This window comes from Salvia miltiorrhiza, chromosome 4 (genome assembly GCF_028751815.1).
Source record: "Salvia miltiorrhiza cultivar Shanhuang (shh) chromosome 4, IMPLAD_Smil_shh, whole genome shotgun sequence".
Classification (NCBI taxonomy): Eukaryota; Viridiplantae; Streptophyta; class Magnoliopsida; order Lamiales; family Lamiaceae; genus Salvia; species Salvia miltiorrhiza.
Window position 1 is genome coordinate 11,776,590 of NC_080390.1, and position 25,910 is coordinate 11,802,499.

The 25,910-nt window shown below is 36.8% G+C and overlaps 4 protein-coding genes across 6 annotated transcripts; 1 reads left to right on the forward strand and 3 right to left on the reverse strand.

The window, feature by feature from the left end:
- Positions 1-5,140: 5,140 nt before the first annotated feature.
- LOC131022729 (protein HEAT STRESS TOLERANT DWD 1-like) lies at positions 5,141-8,510 on the reverse strand. 3 transcript variants are annotated; one of them, XM_057952244.1, is made up of 12 exons: positions 8,351-8,510; positions 8,079-8,242; positions 7,646-7,724; positions 7,061-7,237; positions 6,881-6,979; positions 6,573-6,741; positions 6,366-6,472; positions 6,117-6,256; positions 5,959-6,031; positions 5,768-5,883; positions 5,572-5,689; positions 5,141-5,473 (listed from the first exon to the last, which is right to left on the reverse strand). In XM_057952244.1, the coding sequence occupies exons 1-12, from the start codon at positions 8,396-8,398 to the stop codon at positions 5,342-5,344; spliced, it is 1,422 nt and encodes a 473-aa protein (XP_057808227.1). In that variant the 5' UTR covers positions 8,399-8,510; the 3' UTR covers positions 5,141-5,341. The 3 variants fall into 3 exon arrangements, with proteins under 3 accessions (XP_057808227.1, XP_057808226.1, XP_057808228.1); XM_057952243.1 differs by having other exon boundaries at positions 6,348-6,472; positions 8,351-8,503; XM_057952245.1 differs by lacking the exons at positions 8,079-8,242; positions 8,351-8,510 and adding an exon at positions 7,361-7,488 and having other exon boundaries at positions 6,348-6,472; positions 7,646-7,674.
- A 1,336-nt stretch (positions 8,511-9,846) lies between these two features.
- On the forward strand, positions 9,847-12,619 carry LOC131022731 (CASP-like protein 4B4). Its single transcript, XM_057952248.1, has 3 exons — positions 9,847-10,403; positions 10,471-10,606; positions 12,399-12,619. The coding sequence occupies exons 1-3, from the start codon at positions 10,165-10,167 to the stop codon at positions 12,588-12,590; spliced, it is 567 nt and encodes a 188-aa protein (XP_057808231.1). The 5' UTR covers positions 9,847-10,164; the 3' UTR covers positions 12,591-12,619.
- Positions 12,611-15,094, reverse strand: LOC131022730 (probable WRKY transcription factor 26). Its single transcript, XM_057952246.1, has 5 exons — positions 14,838-15,094; positions 14,636-14,767; positions 13,571-13,953; positions 13,338-13,493; positions 12,611-13,076 (listed from the first exon to the last, which is right to left on the reverse strand). The coding sequence occupies exons 1-5, from the start codon at positions 15,039-15,041 to the stop codon at positions 12,776-12,778; spliced, it is 1,176 nt and encodes a 391-aa protein (XP_057808229.1). The 5' UTR covers positions 15,042-15,094; the 3' UTR covers positions 12,611-12,775.
- An 8,865-nt stretch (positions 15,095-23,959) lies between these two features.
- On the reverse strand, positions 23,960-24,343 carry LOC131023002 (2S sulfur-rich seed storage protein 1-like). Its single transcript, XM_057952540.1, has one exon. The coding sequence runs from the start codon at positions 24,341-24,343 to the stop codon at positions 23,960-23,962; it is 384 nt and encodes a 127-aa protein (XP_057808523.1).
- Between the last annotated feature and the right edge of the window lie 1,567 nt (positions 24,344-25,910).

The following is a 25,910-nucleotide window of genomic DNA, read 5'->3' on the forward strand; positions in this document are numbered from 1 at the left end:
GTTTGCCGGTTGTGATTGTGAGAGAGCGCTTCTCGAATTTCCCAATTTAGGGAAACTGCTTTTACCGTTAATTTCGTTTGCTTTCTCAAAATTCAATAATTTTATAGATTCGTTTTAAAGGGCTTTTGAGGGCAAAACAGACCTTTCAAGAGCACGGGTAATTATATAAGCGTGCCGCGTTTAGATTAATTAATCCAAGGATGTAATTATTTCCAGCTTCTCTCAAAATCCCTTTAATTATTGTTCTATATTTGGATCGTTTGGTTTAATTGCATTAAAAAAAGTTACTTAATTGTACTATTTGTATTAAATTAAGCGCTTAGATGCTAGTTTGTATCAAAATGTTTATTAAAACATTCTCCGTGCTATTATAATTATTAGAAATATAATCATGATTGTATGATTCAAATATGTATGTTATTACATACAGTATATTTGATAATTTTAGAAGAATATTCATCTGTCTAGTTTTTGTATATTTCGAAACAATGATCAATTCGGTCCCAATTTGTACTGTAATTGGAGCTGGATTTAAATATATGTAAATCCATCAATTATAGTATAGCATCTAAATTTGATGTTTGATGCACCTATACATTACATTTACTATGAATTTAGTGCTTGTTTGGTTCAAATAGATGAAGAAAAAGGAAATGAAATCAAATAAATGAGAGGAATGGTAACAATAATTATTACTTTTATTGAGTGTTTAGTCTAACAGTGAAAATGAATCACTAGTAAGAGATTTTCTTTCTTTTATTTGTTCTCGATTTTAAGAGGTAACAAATTGAGTGATTAAATTTTCCTCAAGATAAAGGTAACGAGTTAATCATTACTCAAACCAAGCAACAAATAATTGATTCAATTAATTTAATCTCTTTCCAACCTCCAAAAAAGCCTAACCGGACATGGGCTTATAAATTTTTTGCCAACATAGGCAAACCTACTTCCTTTTTACAAAATAATACAAAATTACTCGTCATATTCAAAGCTTATACGAAGTCATATAGGCGATTCATTAATTATTATCACTAATTGAGTTGTTAAGGATTTCATTATTAACATTAAATTCCAACAATGATTATTTGGTAATAATGCTTATTCATAGGGATATGTTTACATAGAAACTAAATTCGTGATCCTATAAATAAACTATAGTTACATTTCTTATGTGATTCAAATTGAGAATCACTAAAATACATACTCCATCCGTCCCACCATTTTAGTCCCTTATTCCATTTTGAGATATCCCAAAAAGAAACGTGCCATTAATAACGGGACGGAGGGAGTAATAAATAAGGGTATAAAAGATAAAAATATAAAAATTAAATGCATTTTTTTAATATGTGTGAAAAGTGGGAGGAGACTAAAATGGTGGGACGGAGGGAGTATTATGTATAAGTTAAATATAAATATTTTATATAACGACTCCTTATATATACTATAATTTGCCCTTTTCTTTTTGAATAAGCTTTAAAGTTATTCCCATTTATCATGATCGAATGGTTTGCCTAATGAATATATACTCCTTTCATCCTTGAAATGCATTTTTTTTTAAATAAATCTGGTTTTTGAAAAATTTAATTAAATAAATATAAATAGAATAAGAATTTTATTTTTACTGTGATAATTTATGTGAAATATACTTATTAGAAATAAAAGTAAGAAAACAATTTTAAACACATATAGAAAAAGATATGAAAATGCAATTTAGGAACGAAGAAAGTAGATTTTTCTGTTGAAGTTAAATTCTAAAATTAAATTTGTTTCGGCCGATGAGGGCTAGCTCAAGTGATAAAGCTGAGGCACTTAAAGATTTACTTTTGTGAGAGATTTTGGGTTGTACGTACGAGTTACTGATTTGATCTTGTAATTCCAAAAAAAAAAGAAAAAATCGTTCCGCACTCAAAGGCACTAAAATTTGTTTAACCCGTATTTTCTAGGCTCTTTATATTCGTTTATTTTATGCACTTTGATGCTAGAAGAATACTTCACCCAATTATTTGATTATTGACGGTTTTGTTAGGTATCATTTTCAGCCGACCTAAAAAGAGAAGGTATCATTTTCAGTCAATTGTCAACTAGTATTTTCTTGAAGGTCCAAAACAAAATGTAAATTCATGAGTCCAGGATATTATAAATGTAAGAATTAATTTATAAAAATCTCACGCATTTTGAATCTAAGTAAATTTAATAAATTATCATAATAATAAGTCCTTTTTTTTCTATAATAGCGTAATTTCTCAAACAATTTTTTTGCCATGCAAAAAAGCATGTTAGTATTCTTCTCCTATTTAAAATGAGTGATATTAAACGATCACATTGTATGTGGTTGCTCATAAACTAGTTAAATAGGAAAAAAAATGAATTATTTAATTTATTTTTTAAACAATTTTTTAATTATTTTACTGTACTATTCACATTCTGATTATTTTTATTTTATCTTTTTATAATTTTTAAAGATAAAATAAAATACAAATAAAAATAGAAAAAAATAGCTTGACATACATTAAAATGATTAAATATTTTTTATTTAAAAATTAAAATTAAAATTAAATAAATCATTTTTTTACTTCACTAATCTGTGAATAGTTAGATTGTGATTGTATATATTTATTGATTTAAAAATAAGAGGCCTGGATTAAAAAAAAAAAAAACCAATCGGATGTAGGCGTTGGATTTATCGAGAGTGGGAGAGTTGTATACGGTAAGTAATATAACCTGCAAACAAATAAATTTGCGTGTGATTTAATGATTAAATTAACATTATAATTTTGACAGATCCAATTTATGTAAGTTCATTACAATTTCCAAAGGGCCATAATTACTTCAGAAGTATTCTATCTCGATTTCAACTGAAATCTTGACTTAAAATTACTTATGCCTCTTAATTGTAGTAATTAATACTGCACAAAGATTTCCGTGCTTAATTAATGACGGTCTCGTGTTCATTATCCTAAATTGCGTGAATCAAAATTTCAATGTAGTTACATTAATAATGTTTTTTTTTTTGCAAAGTACATTAATAATGTTTTACATGTAGGAGTGCAAGTAAAACATTTCACATGTCTAAAAGTAAAAGTTGATTTGGACATCAAACTATTTTCTTGGAACAATTAAATATCGAATGCATAATCAAGCAACCTTCTTTTTGTAAATGAAATAATTAAGCACGCTAACTTTGTATTAATGGTAGTTAATTCTCATTTTGCTAAACTTTTTTGTAGGATGCTTATTCGGTCAATCCATTAGATTTTAGACCGATCCTTATTTTTTATGACAAATTAACAGTATTAAATATAAAAAAATTAAGACCACGACACACAGAACTCGAATCCAAGACCTTTGGCCTTAGACATTAACTCATTATCGCTTGGCCAACACAAGCACGCAGACCGATTCTTACTTGTTTTCAGTTCGAGTTGATCGTTGGGCTCAAATTTTCTTACCTTTGTTTTAAAAAGGAAAAATTACGTTAAAATGCATAAATTTTGGGAGAATTTTGATTTTTGCACACATATTTTCAAATTTGAAGTAAAATATATTAAGTTTTCATTTTTTTCTAATTTTTTCCATAATTTAAAATTCCCCTTAACTTTTTTTAAAAAATTTACTACTACAACCTAACACGAGAAGCTCATAATTCGTACATATAATAATACATTTAGTGAACTCCCAATTCAATATGAAAATACAACTTTTCCTCGCAATTAACATTAATTCATAAGAAAATAAAAATAAATTTTAACAATTTAATATATTTTATTTCAAATTTCAAAAGTTGTAAGCAAAATTAAAATTTTATTTTCTTGTGGATTAATGTTTGATTGCGAGAGAAAGCTTTATTTACATATTGAATTACGAAGTTCTAAATTTAGGAGAATTCGCTTCAAAAAAAATAGAGGAATTTTAAATTAAGAAATTTTTTAAAAATTAAAGCTTAGTGTATTTTATTTCAAATTTTAAATATTGACTGCAAAATCAGAATTCGTCCAAATTTTGTGTATTTTACGACAATTTTCTCTTTTAAAAATAAAGCCATTAATTATAACATATGAATACATTATTCATCAATCGATACATTAAAGGATGAAATAACACTTGATTGTTGAAGATGTATTAGAGATATATATTTTTTTTTTGATAAATTAACAGTATTAAATAAAGAAATTTAAAGACCGCGCCACAAGGAACTCGAACCCAAGACTTTTGACCTTAGACATTAACCCCTTACCGCATGGCTAACACACAGCACGGATTTGGAGATATCCTTGATTTGTGATATGTGTGAGAGTATGCAATGTATAGAGATGCACTACTTCCGTCCACCATTCTTGATTGGTTTTGGTATTTTAGTTTGTTCATCAATTCTTGTTCCATTTTATTTTTAGTAAACAATTCACTCACAATATATATTATTAATTTCTTAAAATTTGTATATTTTAAAATGGATTAAGAAATAATGGACGGAGGGAGTATGAGACGATTCACAAACTGAGATATACAATGAAATTGACTTTCATTCTCATACAATTTTCAAGTAGCTATCAAATATTCAAATTCGAGTTACTAAAATCGACAAATCCTCAAGTTGCTTTTCTCTTTATGGAAAAGGACAAATTGGTAATTCCAACCGTTGGGACAGGCCATGTGTAATTCATGAAGAATTTAGTAATTTCCATGTGGGATCTCATAATTCAGTTTGAACTCTATTCCATTAATTTTTGGACGATTTTCAATTAAGACCCATCGCATTTATTTTTTTTATTTTTCTTGAGAGGACGTCAAATTTCAATTAATAACAAATTCGACATTCTCATTTTTTTCTGAAATTCTGAAAAGTGAGGCTACAATGCTAATTTGCTTTACGTTAGGACACATTATAAATTGTCCACATGCAAAAAAAAAAAAAAAAAAAAAAAAAAAAACACCCCAATTTTTTCAATAAAAATAAAAATTGTGTCTAAATCACAAACTGCTAAAAGATGGCGCATTGTTTGACAATTTATCGGCACATGATTTATTTCCTATCGTCATTCAAATATACACTCGTACCAAAAAAAATAATTAATTTCCCAAAATAAAAGCATTCAAATATAAGAATTCAGGGGATCAAGAAATGTTGTGGGATATGCAGAGCTTCTTTCACAAATCTCAACCTTCCATTCCCACAATTGCAAATATTCAAGACAGAATTCAACACAAACAGAGAAATCCAACACAACCCTTTTCACCACTACAATAAGGCCAAAAATAAAAATAAAAAAATTGAGTATTCATTCTTTACATAAAACAACACCATTACCGGATGTTTAACAAAATCGCATGCTCTGCTGAGAGATCAAGCACCATCGGGAGCAAGTGGGGTCTCGATGTTTGAAGGCATTAAGATGTTGAAGCCATCTGCCGCGGTGGATATGAGCATTCCCGGTATCTGGGGATGCCAATGAACTTCTTTCAAGTCCTTCTGGCCCTGCAGGGTTATGTAAACGAACGCGATGAGGCCATGTTCCATATATTTGGTGACTAGATTTTTATCTATGGCGTATGGAAGTGGTATCAATCAATCACCTGATGAACAAATAGAAGTTGTGGTGGCAAGTCATTGGGGGCGTTTACTTGTTCTTTCGTCTTGGCTTTGAACTCAGCCTCCTCTTCTTCGTCTCTCTCAAGGGAAAGGTCCCATATTCTGTGATCAGATATGGGAATTCGTTAAATTTAAGTTTTAAGAGGATTGATACGTATCTACTATCTAGAGGTTTCTTACGTTAGTTGATTGTCTGCTGAAGACACCGCCAAGGTGGAGGCCTCGTGTGGGCTCCATTCGATGGATGTAATGGGGTGCTTATGGTACTCAAAGTGCGCGACTACAGAGTCTCCTTCCTGTGCAAGAGAAGAAGGAAGTTACAAAGCACATACATGAGATATAGAGGGAGAGAGGTTAAGACCATTCAATACTTTGAGTAATCTTAGATCTCGGATGGAAAACGTCCCGTCATCGCTACCCGATGCTAGCATACAGCTTGCTAGGCTAGTCAAGAAAGAAGCAACAAAAAATTAGATACGTGGAAAGTTATAGCAGACCGATACAACTTAAGAAACGAAGTTATAAACACCTGTTCCACGTTATAACGTTCACATCAGCTTTGTGTGCTTTGATAGAAACTGCAGGAGACTTCCCAGCACGAGTATCCCAGATTGCAATAGTTCCATCAACCGAGCATGAGGCAAAGACATATGGTTCTGTAGGACTCCACTGCAAACAGAGAATTAAACCATTGTTACCGATGACTGCAAAGCTTTAATACATTTCTAGGATTATCATTATCCAGTGTCGGAATCGCAACTGCAAATATAATGTAAACCTGTAAATCTTCAACGCTAGCAGTGTGACCAACAAAGGGAGTAGAGTCAATATTCCATGTTGACTCGGATGCTGGTTCCCAAAGATGAATATGATTCTTGCAGTCCCCTGTGGGAATGGAGACAGTGAGGAAGTTAAACTTCAGAAAAGTGTTGCAAGGAACGAAATCTGCAGTGTCCAACCATAACTAGAAGTCATTTCGTAATACCTGAAACGAGCCTTCCAGGAACAACGGGACTCCAGTCAATGGCATAGCCTTCATCCTTGTGTCCAGCAAACTTAACTAAAGGAGCTTGATTGAACACGGTCGATCCTCCATTATTAGTTGCAGCGTCAGCTTCTCCCAAAGCATGTAAATGAGAGCTGAAATCCCACACCTGCAAAGCATCCATCAAGTTAGGTTGCATATATGAGAGAGCATAAGCAGAATCCATCACTTTTACACGAGCCAATGCTCTGTGTCCTTGAACTTAGTGTAGATACTGTTAGACAATTTCAAGTATACAAAAAGTGTACCTGAACAAGGCCAGTATCTGCCCATGAAGCACATATATGAGGATGTTGTGCCATGGCACGAATCCGGTTTACACCGCCTTCATGACTGACTTTGCGTACCTGTAGTTACAAAATGACTCAGAAGAGCGTGTATAGGTTGAACTAAAAACTAGCAATAATAGCATAACTACATAATTGTACCTGCAAAACTGGGGTCTTAGTTCCACCTTCCTCTTCATCATCCTCGTCACTATCACTACTGTCACTCTCCATGTCTGTATCTTCACTATTTGATTTCTTAGGCACTAAGTCACGCCTCTTTCCAGAAATGTTTAAGATCTTAAATATTCCAATGTAGTTCCAGGAGGACTTCTCTGCCTAGCAAAATGGGAAATGTAAACCTGATTAATGTAATAAATCAACCGTATAAATATCAAAGACCCAAGTCGTGTTGCATTATGGCATGCTCTGGAATTTGAAGCTCCTCGGAGTTCTACTCACAAGAATATAGAAACAGGAAAAGCTTTTTGAGCTACGAGTTGATGAAAAAATCGAAGAGCTTCTGGAAAAAGAAGAGCCCATGTAACTTTCAAACGTCCAACTTCTCATCAGCAGTCATCGAGAAAATACTGACAAAGTATAAGCCTTTATCATTAACATTTTTTTGGGCATATTGTATATTACATGACCAACATCTATATAAACTAACATATCCAGAGTGAGAGCTATCTCATCTGCTCAATTAAGCAACGAATCATTATAAACAGGGAAAGACTCAAGAATCACCTGTGTTCCAGCAACGGAATAGATGGTGTGTGGAAACTCAGTGCGCACCAAGCCCAAGGAATCGCGCAGAATATCAAAACTGGCTCAAATCAAACCAAACAATCTTGATTATGAAAAGGAACTAACAATGAAAATTGACGATGACACTACATTAGGACATGATATAGAAATGACTCAATAATTCAAGTTTTAATTACAACTAGGGTAGAGAAATTATCCACAAGACATCATACACTTCAATCAGTCACACGATCAAATGATTATATCACTATTCCTACATCAAAATTGCACATTTTTAACAGTGAATAACAGAAAGATTAATAAATCTCTCTCTCTCTCTCTCTCTCTCTCTCACACACACACACACACAAGGAGATAGAATGAATCACATGAAGCAAAATGACAAAAAGAAATGGGTAAATGAATATATTACCTCAAACAAGGCCATCCAATGTGAAAACCATGATAAGAATTGTAAGCAGAGAGGTCGCACTGAAGCTCCTCTCCCTCCTCCAGTGCGTCTACGCCCGGCTGCCACACTTTCGCCGGCACCGTCGGCCCCGAATTCGATGATGATCCTTCATCTTTCTTCGAGCCCTTTTACGATTCATGAGTAAAAGAACAGCTCAAATTGACGAACACAGCTACAGAAAAAAGTATTCAACTAGAGTAGAAAAGATTGGGTTTTTAGTTTTTTCTTTTCACCTTGGTTTTGCGTTTCGCCTTTTTGGGATTCTTCAAGCTCCGAACCATTTCTGAATTTGGAGGATTCGGACAATGGAGGAGAGTTGAGGAGAAACAGGATTTGCAAAGGGTTTTGCAATTAGGGTTTATCGCAGTTATAGTAAATTAGTAATGTAGAGAATCCCCAAAAACGTATATGATGGGCTTGGTCTATTGAAAGTCTACAAATAAAAAATTGGGCCTAATGTGATATTAGAAATTGGGCTAAATGTAGATTTTTTTTAAGGAAATGTTTCATGGTATGTTTTTTAAGAATGAAATTTTAATAGAGGGAAGTTAAATTGAACAAGCCTATATTACTTCCATGGTTTCCAACAACATGGATATAAATAAATAATTCAAATAAATTTAATTGTTGAAAATTTAGAACGTAGGGAACCTGGAATAGAAGAAAGGAATTTAAGATTTAGTATTCATAAATTGATGCATACAATATAAATTCTTAGAAAATTATAAATTGACTATTGAGTTGAATTACTTGGGCTTCTGTTTTCTTGGTATGAGCTCAGAGCTCCTCCAAATAATTTCGGCGCATTTTTCTATGAGGTGGTCTTGGATACATTCAGGTGTACGGTTGACCTGTATTTAGATTTTGATCTGTATTTTGACTCAAATCGTGTAAATGATACTATTCGATTATATAAATGACAATGTCTGTAGTTGACAATATTTTGTTATACAAATGACACTATAACATTGTAAATGACACTGTGTATAATTGATACTATTCAAAAATATAAATTATATTTCCTGTAATTGACACTATAAGATTGTAAATGACACTATAACATTTTAAATTGTTACAGTGTCATTTATATAATTGAATAGTGTCAATTATAAGCAGTGTCATTTGTATAACTGAATAGTTACATTTGCACGATTTGGGTCAAAATGCGGGTTTGAATTAACATGTAGTTCAAGATTTGGGTACGGGTCAACGTGGGTGTACAGTACAAGAGATTTTGCGTTTTCCTATTTGAGTGAAAGGCCTTTACAAAAATAGTTTAATTTACTACAAAATGGAGTATTTGTTTGCATTTTCTTTAATTGATTGGAGTTATTGATTTGATGCATTAAATCTTAAATCAACACATTTTTTTTTATAAAAGTATAATTCAATTTAATTTGAGATTACAAGAAAATTTGAAATGAAATCAAAATACGCACCCTCAAACTAGAGTTTTTTTTTCGTGCATCACATGGATGAAAAATTAGTTTGAGCTAAAAATCAAATTAATTTTTTTTAAGAAATTCAAACTAAACCAAACTATTCGAAAAAATTCAAATCGAAATATTCAAAATTTCAGAATAAAAATCGAACCAATTTTTTCAACTAGTTGTATTATAATTATTATTTTATTTTAAAAAGATCGAACGAGATCAATCAAATACTTAAAAAGATGGATCCAACTTTTAATATTTCAATTTGATTCAGTTCAAATTATTCAGATTTAGAAGATTTCCTCACCCCTGGATTTTGGAGAAGATACTTACAATTGTATATTATTTTATTTGATAGAGAATGTGAGCATGTTAAAATTAGTAAAGAGTAAAGCTAAAAAAGTTTATGTTAATCTTTTAGAGTTGACCGAGTGCTCAATGTCAAGCGAAGGGGCGTTGACACTGAAACATGAAACGGAATCTCGCGTGGCCACAAACTCCCCGTTTTCTCCGAAGCAATTATCGGATTGCATCGAAAACGATCAAAAATAAAATCAAGAAACTCATTTCCCAGACAAAGCATTGTCCCAATCAGTCGAATTTGAGAGAAAATCATGCCCAACTCCAATGACCCCACACCACAGCCGCCGCCAACCCCGGCCGCCGCCGATTTGGAGAGCGGCGGCGGTGGAATCTCCGTGATCGTGGAGAGGTGGAAGAGAGAAGATCTCCTGCAAAAGTGCTCATTGGCGTCGCGTGCGCTCGGCTTCATCTTCTCTTTCTTGGCCTTCGTCATCATGGCCAGCAACAAACACGGCGACTGGAGAGATTTCGACCATTACGATGAATACAGGTCAACCTTAAACACATGCATGTCTCTTTCATTTTGATTTTTTTTTTCGATCAATGAATTTTTTCAGGTATGTGGTGGCGGTGGCGATTCTGTCTACGTTGTACGCAGGTCTGCAATCATGGCGGCAAATTCACAAGCTCCGAACAAGTAAGAATCTATTTTCATGGCGGAATTTAGCTGCGGTTGATTATGGCGGCGACCAGGTTTGTTTGTTTAAATATGGATCAATATTCATCTTTTTAATGTGATTTTCTTTTAGGACGTGATAAATTTATTATGAAAAAAGTAAGAGATTATTTTTCTACAAAAAGGAATACCATATTTCCACTCTAATTCACTCGTCAGCCTGAAAAAGAGGAATGAAAAATGGGAAAAAACGGTAAGAGATTAAAGGTTTTGGATTCGAATTCCCTATGCGCGGTTTTTTAATTTCTTTATTTAATATTGTAAATTTATCAAAAAAAATGGAAAAAAAGAAACAAGGGATTTAGAGATAGAGAATTTTTACTTTTTTTTTCATGACAATTAAAGAGAATACACCATTAATGTAAATTTATACTCCCTCCGTCCCTGAAATAAGTTCATCTTTTTCCATTTTGGGACGTCCCCCAAATAAGTTCCTCTTTCTTTCTTTCTATTTTTGGACAACTACCCCACCATTAATAATACTTTATTTATTCTTACTTTTCACTTTTTCACCACTTCCAATACTAATTATAACACTTTTTCACCTTTTCACCACTTCCAATACTAATTACTCCCTCCGTCCCGCTAAAGTTGGCAACATTCGTTTCGGCACGGAGATTAAGAAATTAAGTGTTATATGTTTTAATAGAGTGTGGCCTACAATTGTTGACCAAATTAATGAGTAATTGTTGACTTAATTAAAATAATTTTGGCATTTTTAGAAAGTGGCCTACAATTGTTGACCAAATTAGTAAGTAATTGTTGACTTAATTAAAGTAAACTTTTGCTATTTTTAGAAAGTGGCCAACTTTAGTGGGACACCCAAAATAGAAATGTTGCCAACTTTAATGGGACGGAGGGAGTATAACATATTTTTCTCCACTATCAATACACTATACCATTTTCCTTAAAACCCGTGCCGTCCCCAAAGAGGAACTTATTTTGGGGACGGAGGGAGTAATTAAAAAATGAGGTATAAAATAAATTTTGCACGTTTTCCGATAATTACACTATTTCTTGTTCCTCTTTTTTCACTCAAATAATGTGCTACCTTCGTTGCACTAAACATGACTCGCTTCTATTTTGTATCGTCTAATTAAAGATGACTCATTTTCATAAAAGGTATTTCATCCGCTCATTATTGTTGTTCCAAAATAGGACCCGACCTTTTGAAAGATTATTTATTACTATGGAAATGGGACAACCCAAAATAGTAAGTGAGACAACAATAATAATATTTTGAAAAATTGTGGGCTCTACTATTTTTACCCAATTTACACATTATCTCTTTAATCTTCATGTCGAAAATAAGTGGGTTATGTTTAGTGGGATGGAGGGAGTAATTTCCAATATTACTCTCTAAAATTACTCCCTCCATCCTCTAATTTCATCCCCCTTTAAGACCAAGACACAAGTTTTAACAAAATAATTAAGTGTAACAAAAGTGAGTGAGTTAAAGTGATTAAAATGAAGTAAGTCCCACATTTTATGAGTCATGTGAAATAATTTTATTAAAAATTAAAAGAGACATGAAACTAGGGGACATAATAAAATGTCAAAAGAGGTATATATGAAATTGAAAGACAGAGTGAGCATCAGTGCATCACATAGAAAATGGAGAGATCATACTATCTCTCATTCGAGTTAAAAGAGAATTCAAATATAGTAAAATTCTCTCTTGTAGAAAATTAGAGAGAAAAATGAGAGATTTAAAAGGAGATTTCTCATGATAAATTTATAACAACAAAAGAGACACAACCTTACAAAAATGATTGGTATTAATGAATAATTACAACCATGGATTTGCAGATTGGTGCATACATGTTGATATCGGCAGCTTCAGCTGCAATACCTTTGACAAACAGAATGAGAGAAGGTGCAGACAACGTGTTCACAGATGCCTCGGCAGCTGCGATAAGCATGGCCTTCTTCGCCTTCGTCTCCTTGGCCATTTCCTCCCTCATTTCTGGATACAAACTCTGTAACCAATCGTATATATAAAATTTTCTTTGCTTTTGCAATTGGATAAATATTGGAAACTTTGATATATCATATGAGTAGTTGAAACAAATGAAAAAATTTCACCTAAAATTAATCAACCTACAGCTAACTAGCTGGGCTCACATTTAATTTACAACACAAAATGCCTTATTTCATTTCCACACAAAACAAAACTGTGATTTGGCTCAGTCTAGAAAGAGGTCGAAAAACGAGTGATCTTTGGGCTCTTCCTTGGCTGCTGCGGACATGGCATTGTCTCTCTGATTCATGTAAGAATTGTTTCCGAACGCGAAGCTGTCTGAATTCTGCACTGTATAAGCAGCTGCTTGTGGCCTGCTGGCCGCATAGCAGGCACTGCCCCGTGCTGCAGGGACCTCGTGGTTGTGCTTCCCCTCGTACGTTGTGATCACGGCTCTGTTGTCGTGGAAGGCCCGCTCCACGTGCTTCCTCACCGGGCAACCGTTGGAGGTACACTTGTAGTAACTCCTGCAGTGATTTAGGGTTCATATGTTAGATTTTCGCTTCAATATTGCCACGTGTCAATCATCTATGAATGCAATAGAGAATGTCTGACTGAAAAGGTAATATTGGTGGCTGGATTTGTTAAGACATGTTAATACCTATGATTAGGACACAGTGACAATTTTAAGAGGTTTAAATTTTCACTTCAATATTGTCACATGTCAATTATTTATAAGGGAAAAAGGCAATAGGGGATCTAAATTGGAGTTTGGTTGATGTTGATACCTAGGATTTGGGTTGCCCTTGACCACTTTCTGCCCATATTTCCTCCATCTATAACCATCATCAAGAATGTCGATTTCACTAGTTGTCTGCACCACCACTCGCGGCTCTCGAACCGCCCTACTCCCGCAGCCGCTCTCATTCTCATCATCCCCTTTCCTAAAAAAAACAAAAAACAAATCGAGTAAGAAAACTGTGAGCCTGCGTGTGGTGGTCTAAAGTAATATGGTACTGACCATCTCTTGGCAACGTGGTCGTTGGCATTGTCGTCGGTGGAGTTGGTGATGGACGTGGAGGCCTGGTCGTCGGAGACGGAGGGGGAGTTGGTGTCGAGGTTCCTTCGGGCGGCGTGGGGCTTGCCGTGGTTGTGGCTGCCTTTGTAGACGATCTCGGTGACGCAGCCGTCGAGATTCCTCTCCACTTTCTTCTTGGTGGGGCAGTTTGCGAAGGTGCACTTGTAGTAACTACGAGGATTCTCGCTCCCCTTCACTTGTTTCTGCCCATATTTCCTCCAGTTGTACCCGTCGTCTGATTTCCCCTGCTCTCGGACATAACTTCTTGGAACTTCTTCAACTTTTCTTATCCAACTTTCCTCCTCTCTCTGCCTCTTTACACAATCCTGTTCATTATTCAAATCCTCTTAATTAACTAAATACTTCCTCACTCTCCTTAACCATGATTTCATATTTGAGCTTTAATTAAAGACTGATGCTAAACAGTCACAATGTGGCCCTCCGCAAATTAATTAAATATTTTTTTTTCAATTTATTTTTTAAAATAAAAATAAGATTTAGTTATTTTATTGTATTGTTTATATTGTATAACTTTTTTTTTTTATTTTTATTATAAAATAAAATAATGCAAAAAAATATTAAAAAAATAAGTATAATATAGACAATGCAGTAAAATAATTAAATTCTATTATTATTTTAAAAAATAAATTAAATATTTCCCTATTGAACTAATCTGTGGGTGGTCGACTATATAATTTATTGTTAATTAAAATAGATGAAGCCACTTTATTAATGAATAAAATACATTAAATCATTTGATCATGACCATAGTTTATTTTCATTTTGAGGAGACATTATAAATAGGAGAGACCAAAATTGAATTTTATGTCGTGGGAAGAAGGAAGTAAATGACTTATGGGTCCCACTTTATTAAGTCTGTATGTGGATAATATTCCTATTTTTATATTGGTAGAAAATATCCAATTTTAAGTGAAGGGACGAAACATCCTTAAAATAGATAGAAATGATCAAAGTTTTGCTCATTAAACTTGATTTATTATTTATTACCTTCGAAGTGATGAGTGCAGCGGAGGGATCGGAAGGGCGTGTTTGGGAGTGGAAGGAGAAATCGGAAAACGCGGGCCCGTCGTCCTTGGCGAAGAGCGCGGCGAAGGCTCCGGTGGTGGGAGATGGGAGGGCCTACACAAAGACGGCGTTGAGTTAATTAATAAAGTATAGATGGGAAGAATTAGAGAAAGCTGAAACTTACATTGGATGATCCGAAGAGGGCGGGAGAGTCGAGGAAGAAGGAAGGAGAGAGAGGCGGAGGAGAGAGAGGCGGGAATGAGTATTTCTCTTCGTAGTGATCTTTGTTTGATGTGAGGAGATCGGTGAAGGAATTCATGTATTGGGATGTGGGATTGTAATGGAAAGAATTTAGGGCTGGGTTCAAGCTGCCACCTGAAGACGCCATCAGAGAGATTCTATAATTAGTATAGTGAGGGAGAGAGAGAGAGAGATTGGAGAAATGTTGAGGGAGAAAGAAATATAAATAGTTTGGGTGGAAATAGGGGAAAGTGGGAGGAGAGATGTTTCTGAGAAGGGAGGAGGCGAGAGGTTTGACTGTGGAAAATTGGGGGCTTGGTCAAACCTTGTGGCTTTGACTTTGACTGCCTCCCGGCGGCTGGAAATGAAATGCTTGGGAAGGTGCCACGTCGGATGCCTAAATTCGATGCTTTATCTTTTTGGATTCTGAATCCGCTCACCTCATTAATGTTGATTTGTGATTGGAGATCACACGCTCCAAATATGCACCGCAAACTCAACCATTACTTCAAATTAATTTGAATTTGGAGGGATACTTTAAATGACTCTAAATAAAATATAGTACTCCCTCCGTCCCAATATTGTTGGCCACATTTGGTTTCGACACGGAAATTAAGGAGTTATAGATTAGTATTTTAAGTGTGTGTAGATTAGTATAAAAGTAATAAAGTAGGAGAGAGAAGGTGATAAAGTATGAGAGAGAAGGTAATAAAATGATAAAGTGGGAGAGAGAATGTGATAAAGTAGGAGAGAGAATGTAATAAAGTGATAAAGTAGGAGAGATAATGTGATAAAGTAAGTGATTGAATGTGATAAATATTTCCATTTTAGGAAAGTGACCAACAATAGTGGGACAAACTAAAAAGGAAATGTGGCCAACAATATTGGGACGGAGGGAGTATATAAATAAAATAGAATTATTTTAGTTTTGAAATCGTAAAAATCTACTCCCTCCGTCCCACGAAGCATGACACAATTTCATTTTTAGTCTGTCCTACGAAGCATGACGCGTTTTTAAAAATGACAAAAAATTTACCCTTTTATTCACATTTTTACCTTTTCACCTACCACACTTAACAAACAAAATACCAATTTCTTAATTCCCGTGCCGAAAAGAACTGTGTCATGCTTCATGAAACGGAGGGAGTATATGATTTCATCATTTTACTGAATGAGTTTGTCATTTAAGATAGGCAAATTATTTTTAAATTGATCAATTTTCTTCATAAAACTATAATTATACAATAAATTTGATCTGTATAATAACTCAACCTCATTTATAGAATTCATATTCTCTCCCAAATATATTTTGGAGACGATGATGACATGATCTTATATTTTATGGAGAGGGTTAGGTTAACACGTTACTTAATTAGAGAATACGCATATGTTAAATTCATAAATCAGTAATGAAAAATATATGAGTGCTTTTTTTTATATATATCTTGAATTCAAAACTAAAATTTGTAATTTTGTATATGAAGCTACGTATTGTCCATCATCCAAAATAAAATTCGATTATGATTTTTCAAAATTCCAAAATACCCCATCCCCAATAAGAAATGAATTTGTATTCGAAACTATATATCTGTTATATTTAATTAATCAAAAGCTCCATATTAACTAATACAATTTGATGAATTGCTTGGCGTATAATAAGATTACAAATTTTAGTAATATGTAGTAGGACCGCATGTTCATGACGTGCATGCTTGTTTATATATTCAACTTTCTTTCTTTTTTAATTAATAATCTTTTCCGAATATTTCTGGCTGATAATATTAGCGAAATAAAGGGAAATAATAGGAATTGTTGTCGCCCACAAAGAGTGCTATATCACAAGAATCCAAGCATAATATTTGTCTCTATATCAACTGACTTGAAAAGAAAGACTTTTTTCTTAGTTTTAATTAGGTCATTAAATGTGTTCAATAATTCGATACCTGAGCTGAGATTTGACTTAATATGTTTCAATTGATTTTGATATCTAAGACTCGTTCTTCATTCGAGCCTTTTTCACTCGCAACAAAACATTTAAGCAAATCAAGAAAAATTAGTCAAATAAGAAAGCATCAATATCAAAGTTAGTCGTAGTATAGTAGTAATCATTTTAATCATAAAAATGCAATTAACTTCTTTGATTTCAGCATGACCAAGAACCAGTCACAAATTAATGATTAAAATGGAATCTTTAGCGATAGTTGTGCACGCACAAAATGTATTAGTCACATGCTTATCCAAATCCCTATTAATTTCATGACATAATGTACCACATTATATAAACAAAAGAGAAAAAAAATACTTAATTTTTTGGTTGCTCCGAATGCATTTGTAAGTTGATTCTTCTTTCCTGATGATCAGCCCAAAATTGAAGGGAATGAGAAAAAGGTGAATTATATGCTTCCAAAATTTGTAAATATTTAAAATTGAGTTAATTATAGTTAGTGTTTTTAACTTTAGGTAGTTTTCAAACAATATCCCAACCTATCTTTTCACTTAAAAATTCCTTTAATTTTTGGAAAATAAATTTATTTATATCACACGCCTTATAAAATTCAACGACAGAATAATGAACTATGTAACCAAAATTTGCATTATATATATATATATATGGTCAACTTCAATGGAGACCACTTCCTTATATAGAGAATAGAGACCAAATCAGAGCCATTGATCTCACAAAAATCAATGAATCAGATTAATCCGAATTCTTCAAGTTTAGGAAATCCCGTAAATTCCTTATTTTCCAATTCTGGGAACCAACAAACATTATTATGAACTTACGAACATACTAATGTTCGTCGATGTGTTCGTATAAAAAACAAATGAACATACTAATGTTCATCGATATGTTCGTATAAAAATAAATGAACATACAAATAAACATACTTATGTTCGTAAGTTCATAATAATGTTCGTTGGTTCTCAGAATTGGAAAATGAGGAATTTACGGGATTTCCTAAACTTGAAGAATTCGAATGAATCTGATTCATTGATTTTGGTGAGATCGATGACTGTGATTTGGGCTTCATTCTTTATATAGGGGAGTGGTCTCCATTGAACCTCTCCCTATATATATATATATATATAAAATTTTGCGGAATAAATGATAATAAACAATAAGAATTCACCTAATAATCCAATGAAGTGACCAATGGCAGACACATACGAAGGGACGAGGTTTTCCGCCCCCGCCAAACAATTTTTCTTTCTAATTTTACTCTTGGCAAAAATTGTCAAGTTATCAAATTTTTACATGATTTATTTTATGCAAAGGTCCCTATTATCAAATCAAATCATAAAAAAATTATCTTCTACAAATTTCAAATTCATAAATTTAAAAATACAATCACTATATATTAAAAAAGAAAATCTACATCCACCTCTAAAAGTGACTTAGCATTCCGTCTTTGAATTTTGTAAGATGAAACATAAATTAAAATTTTCCAAAATCAAGGATTTCTTTTAATTGAAAACGTAAATTATAGATATTTTTGAAAACGCTAAATTAAGTTGCACGTGCATGCTTGAATTACAACAATAGATAAATAAAACGGATGTAAATATTAACAATCTTAGTTCGAACTCACAAATAAATAATTACATAAATAGAAAATAATAGCTAAACATGATGTAAATTAATAATAGAGTAAAATTTTGAAGTAGCCAAAATGAAGCATAAAACACAATTTATGGCCACACATTGAAAAAACACAAAATTTGGCCATTTTTATTGATTTAGACGTTTTTACCCTTAATGAGGCGGACCGGGTAGGATCAGGCACGCGAGTCGCGTGCCGGGTCGGGTTAGGCGCTTATGGCACTATTAGTGCCATAAGTGCCAAGATTTTACTTTGGTTTTATTTTGGATTTTCGTTGGCACTTATGGCACTAATAATAGTCATTTTGGCACTTATGACACTAATAGTGTCATAAGTGCCAACGGAAATTCAAAATAAAACTACGTAAAATGGTCATTTGGGCACTTATGGCACTAATAGTGCCATAAGTGCCATACGTGCAGCACAAATACAGAAACAACAACATCATTTAAACTCTAAATGGAACATCTAAACCCCAAATGGATAATCTAAACCCTAAATGGAATATCTAAACCCTAGGGGGAAGCGTGCACTTATGGCACTAATAGTGCCATAAGTGCTATACGTGCAGCACAAATACAGATCATATCAGATCTGCCATGGTTGAAATAGAAGGAGGCGGATATCAGATATGCCGATGGAGAAGGCGGCGCAACGATTAGATCAGATCCACCGCCTCATCAGACTAGATCTGCCGCCGTCGCCTCATCCTCTACTCTGACGAATTCTGCCCAAGCGGCGCGGTGGAGAGAGAGAGAGGGATATGAGAAAGAGAGAGAAGAGAGCGACAGCTGCTGGAGAGAGAGAGAGAGGGAGGGAGGATCTCCTCCACCGCCACCGCCTCATCCTCTACTTCGTCGAATTTTGCCCAAGCCGCGAGAGCTCCGACGAATTCTCCAAGCTCGGCGCCTCTGCCGCGCAGCCGCTGGAGAGAGAGAGAGAGGGGGAGATGAGAAAGAGAGAGGAGCCGCTGGAGAGAGAGAGAGGGGGAGATTTCCTCATATGAATCTTCCTCCTCCGAATCATGACTCTCTTTAGGAGACTGTGATCTGTCCAGAGGGATGGATTCAACCACCTCAACAATCTAAATTTTGAAAGATGCACCATTAATTCTGCAAACGAAAGAGTTGTTAATCAAAGGGAGACCTGTAGAGATTTGGATGTAAGCAGCGTCCATTCGATTTCCTGATTTCGTAGACTCATGAACTTTCAAAACCATCCCCACTCTAGCGCCCACAATCTCAAAAAATTTGGGGTTCCAAGCTTGTAAAGGAACCCCAATCCATTTTGTCCAAATCGTTCTTTGGGAGCAGACGTCGACATAATTCCATGGTCTCACCTAATCGAACTGATGAGGAGTAATATGTGCAGAGCAGAGAAATGATATAAGCCAAAGGAACGGGCTTCATCTGAGAAACGGGCTCCCGCAGAGAAGTCAGAGGGATGGGCCTTATCAGAGGAACGACCTACACCAGAGAAGCCATTCTCGCCAGATCAACGGTCTTCGCCAGAGGAATCACCAGAAGAGCAGAAAAATCTCCCGCTTGAGGGCAATTTTACTATTATGCCCCTGACCACGCAAGACGCATGCTCCAGCAATGAAGTTACCATTTTACCCTTTACGTGTAATCTATAAATAGCTACCAACGTGTACCTTGAAAACTTACGCTATCTTCACTTATAATACGGCAGCAATCGGAATTTTGTGCGACCAACTTTACTTTCCTCTCTCGATTCTCAAATAAATAAAAATAAACATAATTAAAATAGACGAACAATACTAAGAAAATAAATTGCAGGAAATTAAAGTAACCATTGAACCAATAGGAAGAAACTCGTCTGCCCTTGCTTCCAAGCTCGAGCCGCAAATTCAAGAATTAAAGGGTGAAAGTAAACAAAGGAATTCAATTGCTCAAAGAACGTGTAGAATCAATTGCATGAAATTAAAAGCTTTCATGAAAATTAAAAGTCAACTCCTCAAAACCAAATCAAAAATTGCGGCTGCAGTATGTGTAAAAGTGAATGTATCCTAATTCTAATCAAAGTCAAAACATAATAACCTAGTCTAAAAGTGCGGCTCCTCTATATACTAAGGAGGTGATTGGTATGATGGAATGGAATGAGGGTGGAATGGAATGAAGGTAGGAATGGAATGAAGGGGGGAAAGGAATGACAAACCTTGGTGATTCCTTTGCTTGGTATGCATAAGGAATACAAAAGGAATGGAATTATAAAAACTAGCAATTAACCTAAGTGGCCGAACACCCATAATTAACGTGGGTTTCGGCCTTTTCAAAACTAAAGCCCAAAAAGCTTAATTAAAAGAGTATTAGGCTTAAATAAATTACAAGATAATAATTCCCAAAGCCCAATCTCTAATTCTCTCCAACATTTCGCCAATTCTTCATGCATTCTCGAATTTCCACCATCTCTTCCATCCATGAGCTTTCTCCTCCATCCAAAGCAATCCCTACGCCAAAAGTGTAAATAACGTGTAATATCAAGGAAAGATCAACGGCAAACGACACGAAAATAAATAACTAAATCACACGCATCACTCACGTCTGCCTCGGCTTTGCTGAGCCGCTCCACGGTACCGGCAATGTCGTCGTCGCGTTGTGTCGTCCGCTGCTTCTCTGCCTCCAAATCCTTTTCCAGCGCACCGTAGTCGTCGATGCACTGGACCACCTCCCCGACTTGGGACTCCAGCTACAGAGAAAAGAAGGGAAAATGTCAGGGCAGAGAAATTAAGAGGTTAGTAATAAAATCACTCAAACATGTTAAAAAATGCAGGGCACCTGAAGCACCAAGCGGCTGAGGGAGTTGGCCAACGCAGCCTTCTTTATCTTCTGCGTGGCTTCCCTATCCTTGGGATGTATGTGGGAGAGTAGGGTGTGAACAAAATCCCGCCACTTCAGGGACGAGATCGGCCTGGAGCCCGAGGCCCCTCCAATGCCTTGCCCCCCTCAGCATCCACGGAGATCTCCTCCGCTTCACCTGCCGACCCAGCTTCGGGGTCCACGAACTTGCTGCCTTTCTGCAGGCTCTCCTTGCGCCGCTTCTCTGCAAGGGCCAGAGTGGCAGCCTTTCTCTTTCTTTGGACTAAACGAGAGTCGGGAGTGGGGATGTTGTGGAGTACCTGGGAGAGGGTCACATCATCCTCAACATCCACCACTTGAATGGCGGATTTCCCTCTGGTCTGGCCAGAGCCATAGCCCCCTGCCCTCTGAACATAGACAACACCTCCATGTCCTTCCCCTTACCAGGGGGGAAGTGCTGCACATGAGTGGTCTCCTCGGGAACCACAGGTACCAGCCGGGAGATGTCCACCCCGGGGTCCACGGGCTGCCCAGAGCCCTGTCCCTCCTCGCCAGAGGGACGGTCAGATGAGAGATCGGCCCTGCACTTGTTTCTCCACGACATCCCTGCAAATAAATAAGGCTTTATCAGCAAAGGCTAGGTAATAAATAATTATTACATATCTGCTAACACCTATTTTTACCTATAGATCCAGGAGGATACAGGGGAAACAGTCCGGTGGCAGCTAAGGCCGAGTTATCCTCGGTTAGCTTCTTACAGGGGAAGGAATCATCTTCATTGAGGGAATTAAGAAAATTTATTACATTTAGGTCAAAATCAGAGGGTTTTCCTGGAGCGAGAGGCTTATACGCGGTTCGGGATTCATGCCACTGCAGCTCTTGGGCATCATACTGACGCCAGGAGCCTTGGTTGGTTTTCACATAACAATAACGGGATATGAATCCCTTGTCATGAGAGTTGAGGGAGCTAAGGAAGGTAGTGGGGTAGGTTTTGCGGGTGGCAAAACTGTATAAGGGGTGACCCTGCCACCTAATGGTTTGGGTCTGAAGAAACAATTTAGCGGTGTCTTGGACACTGTGGGCCGTGCAAAGAATGTGGAATGCGAATAACCTCCGAAGAGCGGAGGGAGCCACTTGAAAAAAGGGGATATGGAAATGATTACAGACTTGTACTAAGAGGGGAGGAGGGGGAAGCCTCAAGCCAGCATCCACCTGGGCTTGGAAAAGGGGGATCTTGTTCATATGGAGTTTGGTGAAAGGCTCCGAAGCCTTGGAATAAGGCTCGAAAGTCAGGCTTCCCGGGCGCTTACATCTATCGAACATTTTATGCATCGCCGCCACACCCAGGCGGGATGGATGAATGGTCTTGGGAGATTTTGGGGTGGAAGGTTGAGGCTCGGATGAGGCTGGGGAATCCTGGGGGGAACCAGGGTTGGAAGGAGGGGGAGAGTTAGTCGGAGAAGCTACAGGAGAGGGAGAAGGAGAAGGGGAGAAATCAGGCTAGGCGACGGAGGTAGAGGCCATGATCGTAAAAGACTAAGAGAAATGCTAGGGTTTCACGCTCAGTTAGAGCACCAACAAATCCAGAAAAGAACTATAGACTAAAAACAAATATCGGGAGGGGAGGATACGTGATTTACCTAAGACAAGACTGGAACGGAAGGATTGTGAGAAATACACCGGAATCGAGAACGGGGAATCGCCGAAAATCGCAGTCGAAAGGATTCGGAGAAAATTGGAGAAGATGAATAGTGGAGAGTATAAGTTTGAACCGCCTAAGTATAACGTACGCGGGCAACTACCAACACGCGGGATGAATGACGCGTGGCATCAGGGAAACAATCAACGGTCAAGGATTCCTACGGAGAGACGAAAAGACGCGAAGGTTAAAAAGTAACCTCGAAAAGCGGAAAAGTACACTGTAAAAAGGGCGGGCATTTAATGCGGATGACGTCAGCCACGCGGGCGAACACTCTGACTAGGTTACTCTGCTCCAGAGCGAACTAGTCAGACCAGAGGGGGGAGTAGCTGATGAGGAGTAATATATGCAGAGCAGAGAAATGATATAAGCCAGAGGAGCGGGCTCCATCAGAGAAACGGGCTCCCACAGATAAGTCAGAGGGATGGGCCTTATCAGAGGAACGGCCTACACCAGAGAAGCCATTCTCGCCAGAGCAACGGTCTTCGCCAGAGGAATCACCAGAAGAGTGGGAAAATCTCCCGCTTGAGGGCAATTTTACTATTATGCCCCTGACCACGCAAGACGCGTGCTCCAGCAATGAAGTTACCATTTTACCCTTTACGTGTAATCTATAAATAGCTACCAACGTGTACCTTGAAAACTTACGCTATCTTCACTTATAATACGGCAGCAATCGGAATTTTGTGCGACCAACTTTACTTTCCTCTCTCGATTCTCAAGCAACACTAGGTATAATTCATAGTTCTACAATAATCCATCGAGAAAATCTGTACCCGTTCAATTATACTTCACCATCGTGAAAAAGAGAGCGCAAATCATAATTTATTAGCGCAAGGAAGCGGACGATGGATGAAGCGGTAATTTTATTAGAAAGCAAGATGGTAGCCGATGGGCTAAACACTAGCTGATTTATTTAACATGGAGAGAGAGAGAGTGTGTTGAATTAATCGAAGTAGCGAGGGCAGGAGCAGGGGCTCATTCTGCACTTGGTGGGGAGCGAGCACATCATTCGCTGCATCTCTATCTGCCCCTGCGGCATTTCCATCATCATCTCCTTGACTGCTTGGCACCGGCATTCCGAGCTCACCTGCCTCAGCTCCTCGCAGCACTCTTCGAGGTGCTCCTCTCCGTAGCGGCGGCCGCTCCTGAGGAAGGCATCTTCATCCCTCCTCATCTTGCTCTCCGCCCACATCATGCACCTCCTCATCGACATCTGCTCCTCTACCTCCCGCTCGCATTGCTCGCCCCTAGGCCTGTAGCTGTACGCAGACGCGCTGCCCACCGCCACCAACAGGAGGATCAGAGCTGCCACCTGCTTGCCCGCCATTGCTATCTAATGTACGTTGCTTACGTGGTAATTATATAACAAGATTGTTGTTGGTTGTGTGTGGATGATGGTAGTGGTGAAGTGGGAGCGGTATTTATAGAGGATTTGAGGGATTTGCATGCCCCCAACGTGGTGGCGCGGTGCTGAGCTGAGGTGTCGATACGGCGGAGCGGAGCTTCCACGTAACTAAATTCATGCATATGGTGCCATTGCAGAGATCATATGTGGGATCAACTGAAAGCTACAACTCCATCCAAATTTGGCGCTTTTGGGATTAAGGGCTTTCTTTCCGTGCATGTGTGTATCTACAAATATACTACTGTTCTATCAATTGTATCTGGGTAACACCCAAACTTTTACTACTAGTTGTGTATTCTTATTTAACATGCATTGAATATAGAGTAATAAATTCATTAATTCTCGCTTAACATGCATTGAATATTGAGTCATAAAATCATTAATTCAGGCTGCAGACTTGGTGAAATCACTCTACTTCCCATCCAAATGGGCATTCATCAAAGTCTTTCAGAAGGTCTTTAACCGGAACGTGGTTGAGACTTTGAATGAGGACCAGATTGCCTCCAATGGTAGAAATCTTGAGGGAAGAAGCACATTCACTGTTAATTTCCTCCTCGAACTCTTCCCATACAAAATCTGATTTTACGAAACCAGTGTATGATTTGTGTAACCACTCTAGCTCCTCTTCAGAAGACTGGAAACTGATAACTTCATCGGCTGGCGGCATTGACTCTTTATTTGATCCGCCAAGAATTTACGCAAAAGATTTTCCCGCTTTACGTTTGCTGGGTGGAATCGGGAAAGACTTAAGCCTCATGTTATCACCTCCCATCGTTCCCAGGTTATGAAGCTCTTCCCCTTTCTTCGTAATCGTTCTTTGTTCTTCCTTAGAGGTTCTCTCATAACTAGGTATGTATGCTCTGATTTTGTAGCTACCTATCCAGATATTATTCATTTCAAGTAAGAAGCTTTCTTTGTTTAGAACCCTCTCAAATCTGACGAAACCAAAGGGTTTTCCTTTTAAATATCTTTTCTTTGGGCAGAAGATGTCGATCACCTTACCAACTTTGTTGAAACATCTCTCCAAGCATTCAACTCTTGAAGAAAAACGTAGCTGCGAATTTAAGGTTACTGTTCTCAATCCTATTTCCAGTTGTCCGAGGGTTAGGGATAAACCTATGGCTGGGATTTTGGGGGTGCCTTACCGGGAAACTCTCGGGACGGGAAAAACCTACCCCTCCCTCTCCTTCTCACCTCTCTCCATTCTTCCGACTCCTCTCTCACTGTCTCCATTCTCTTCCGACTCCTCTCTCACTGTCTCCATTCTCTTCCGACTCCTCTCTCACTCTATAATTTCTCTCTTAATGTTAAATCATCACCAAATTTTGACACTACATAAATCTTAATGATACAATGATGAAGAATGGGAGGATTGTGTGGTCGAAAAATAATTTCGAATTGATAGATTATGGATTAACTGCAATTAACCCTTAATTTAGGGGTTTTTGCAAATAAAATCACGAACAATTTTGAATTTACAATTTTAACG

Coding starts and splice junctions, on each gene's coding strand:
- LOC131022730 (XM_057952246.1), bottom strand. CDS start 15,041: ATGGCGTCTTCAGGTGGCAGCTTGAACCCAGCCCTAAATTCTTTCCAT. Junction 14,768..14,837: donor CCCTCTTCGGATCATCCAAT/GTAAGTTTCAGC, acceptor GTCTTTGTGTAG/GCCCTCCCATCTCCCACCAC. Junction 13,077..13,337: donor AAGGGCAACCCAAATCCTAG/GTATCAACATCA, acceptor AAATCACTGCAG/GAGTTACTACAAGTGTACCT.
- LOC131022731 (XM_057952248.1), top strand. CDS start 10,165: ATGCCCAACTCCAATGACCCCACACCACAGCCGCCGCCAACCCCGGCC. Junction 10,404..10,470: donor GACCATTACGATGAATACAG/GTCAACCTTAAA, acceptor GAATTTTTTCAG/GTATGTGGTGGCGGTGGCGA. Junction 10,607..12,398: donor TTGATTATGGCGGCGACCAG/GTTTGTTTGTTT, acceptor ATGGATTTGCAG/ATTGGTGCATACATGTTGAT.
- LOC131022729 (XM_057952243.1), bottom strand. CDS start 8,398: ATGGTTCGGAGCTTGAAGAATCCCAAAAAGGCGAAACGCAAAACCAAG. Junction 8,243..8,350: donor AGGCGAAACGCAAAACCAAG/GTGAAAAGAAAA, acceptor GAATCGTAAAAG/GGCTCGAAGAAAGATGAAGG. Junction 7,238..7,645: donor ATTCCGTTGCTGGAACACAG/GTGATTCTTGAG, acceptor CCATTTTGCTAG/GCAGAGAAGTCCTCCTGGAA.
- LOC131023002 (XM_057952540.1), bottom strand. CDS start 24,343: ATGGCGGGCAAGCAGGTGGCAGCTCTGATCCTCCTGTTGGTGGCGGTG.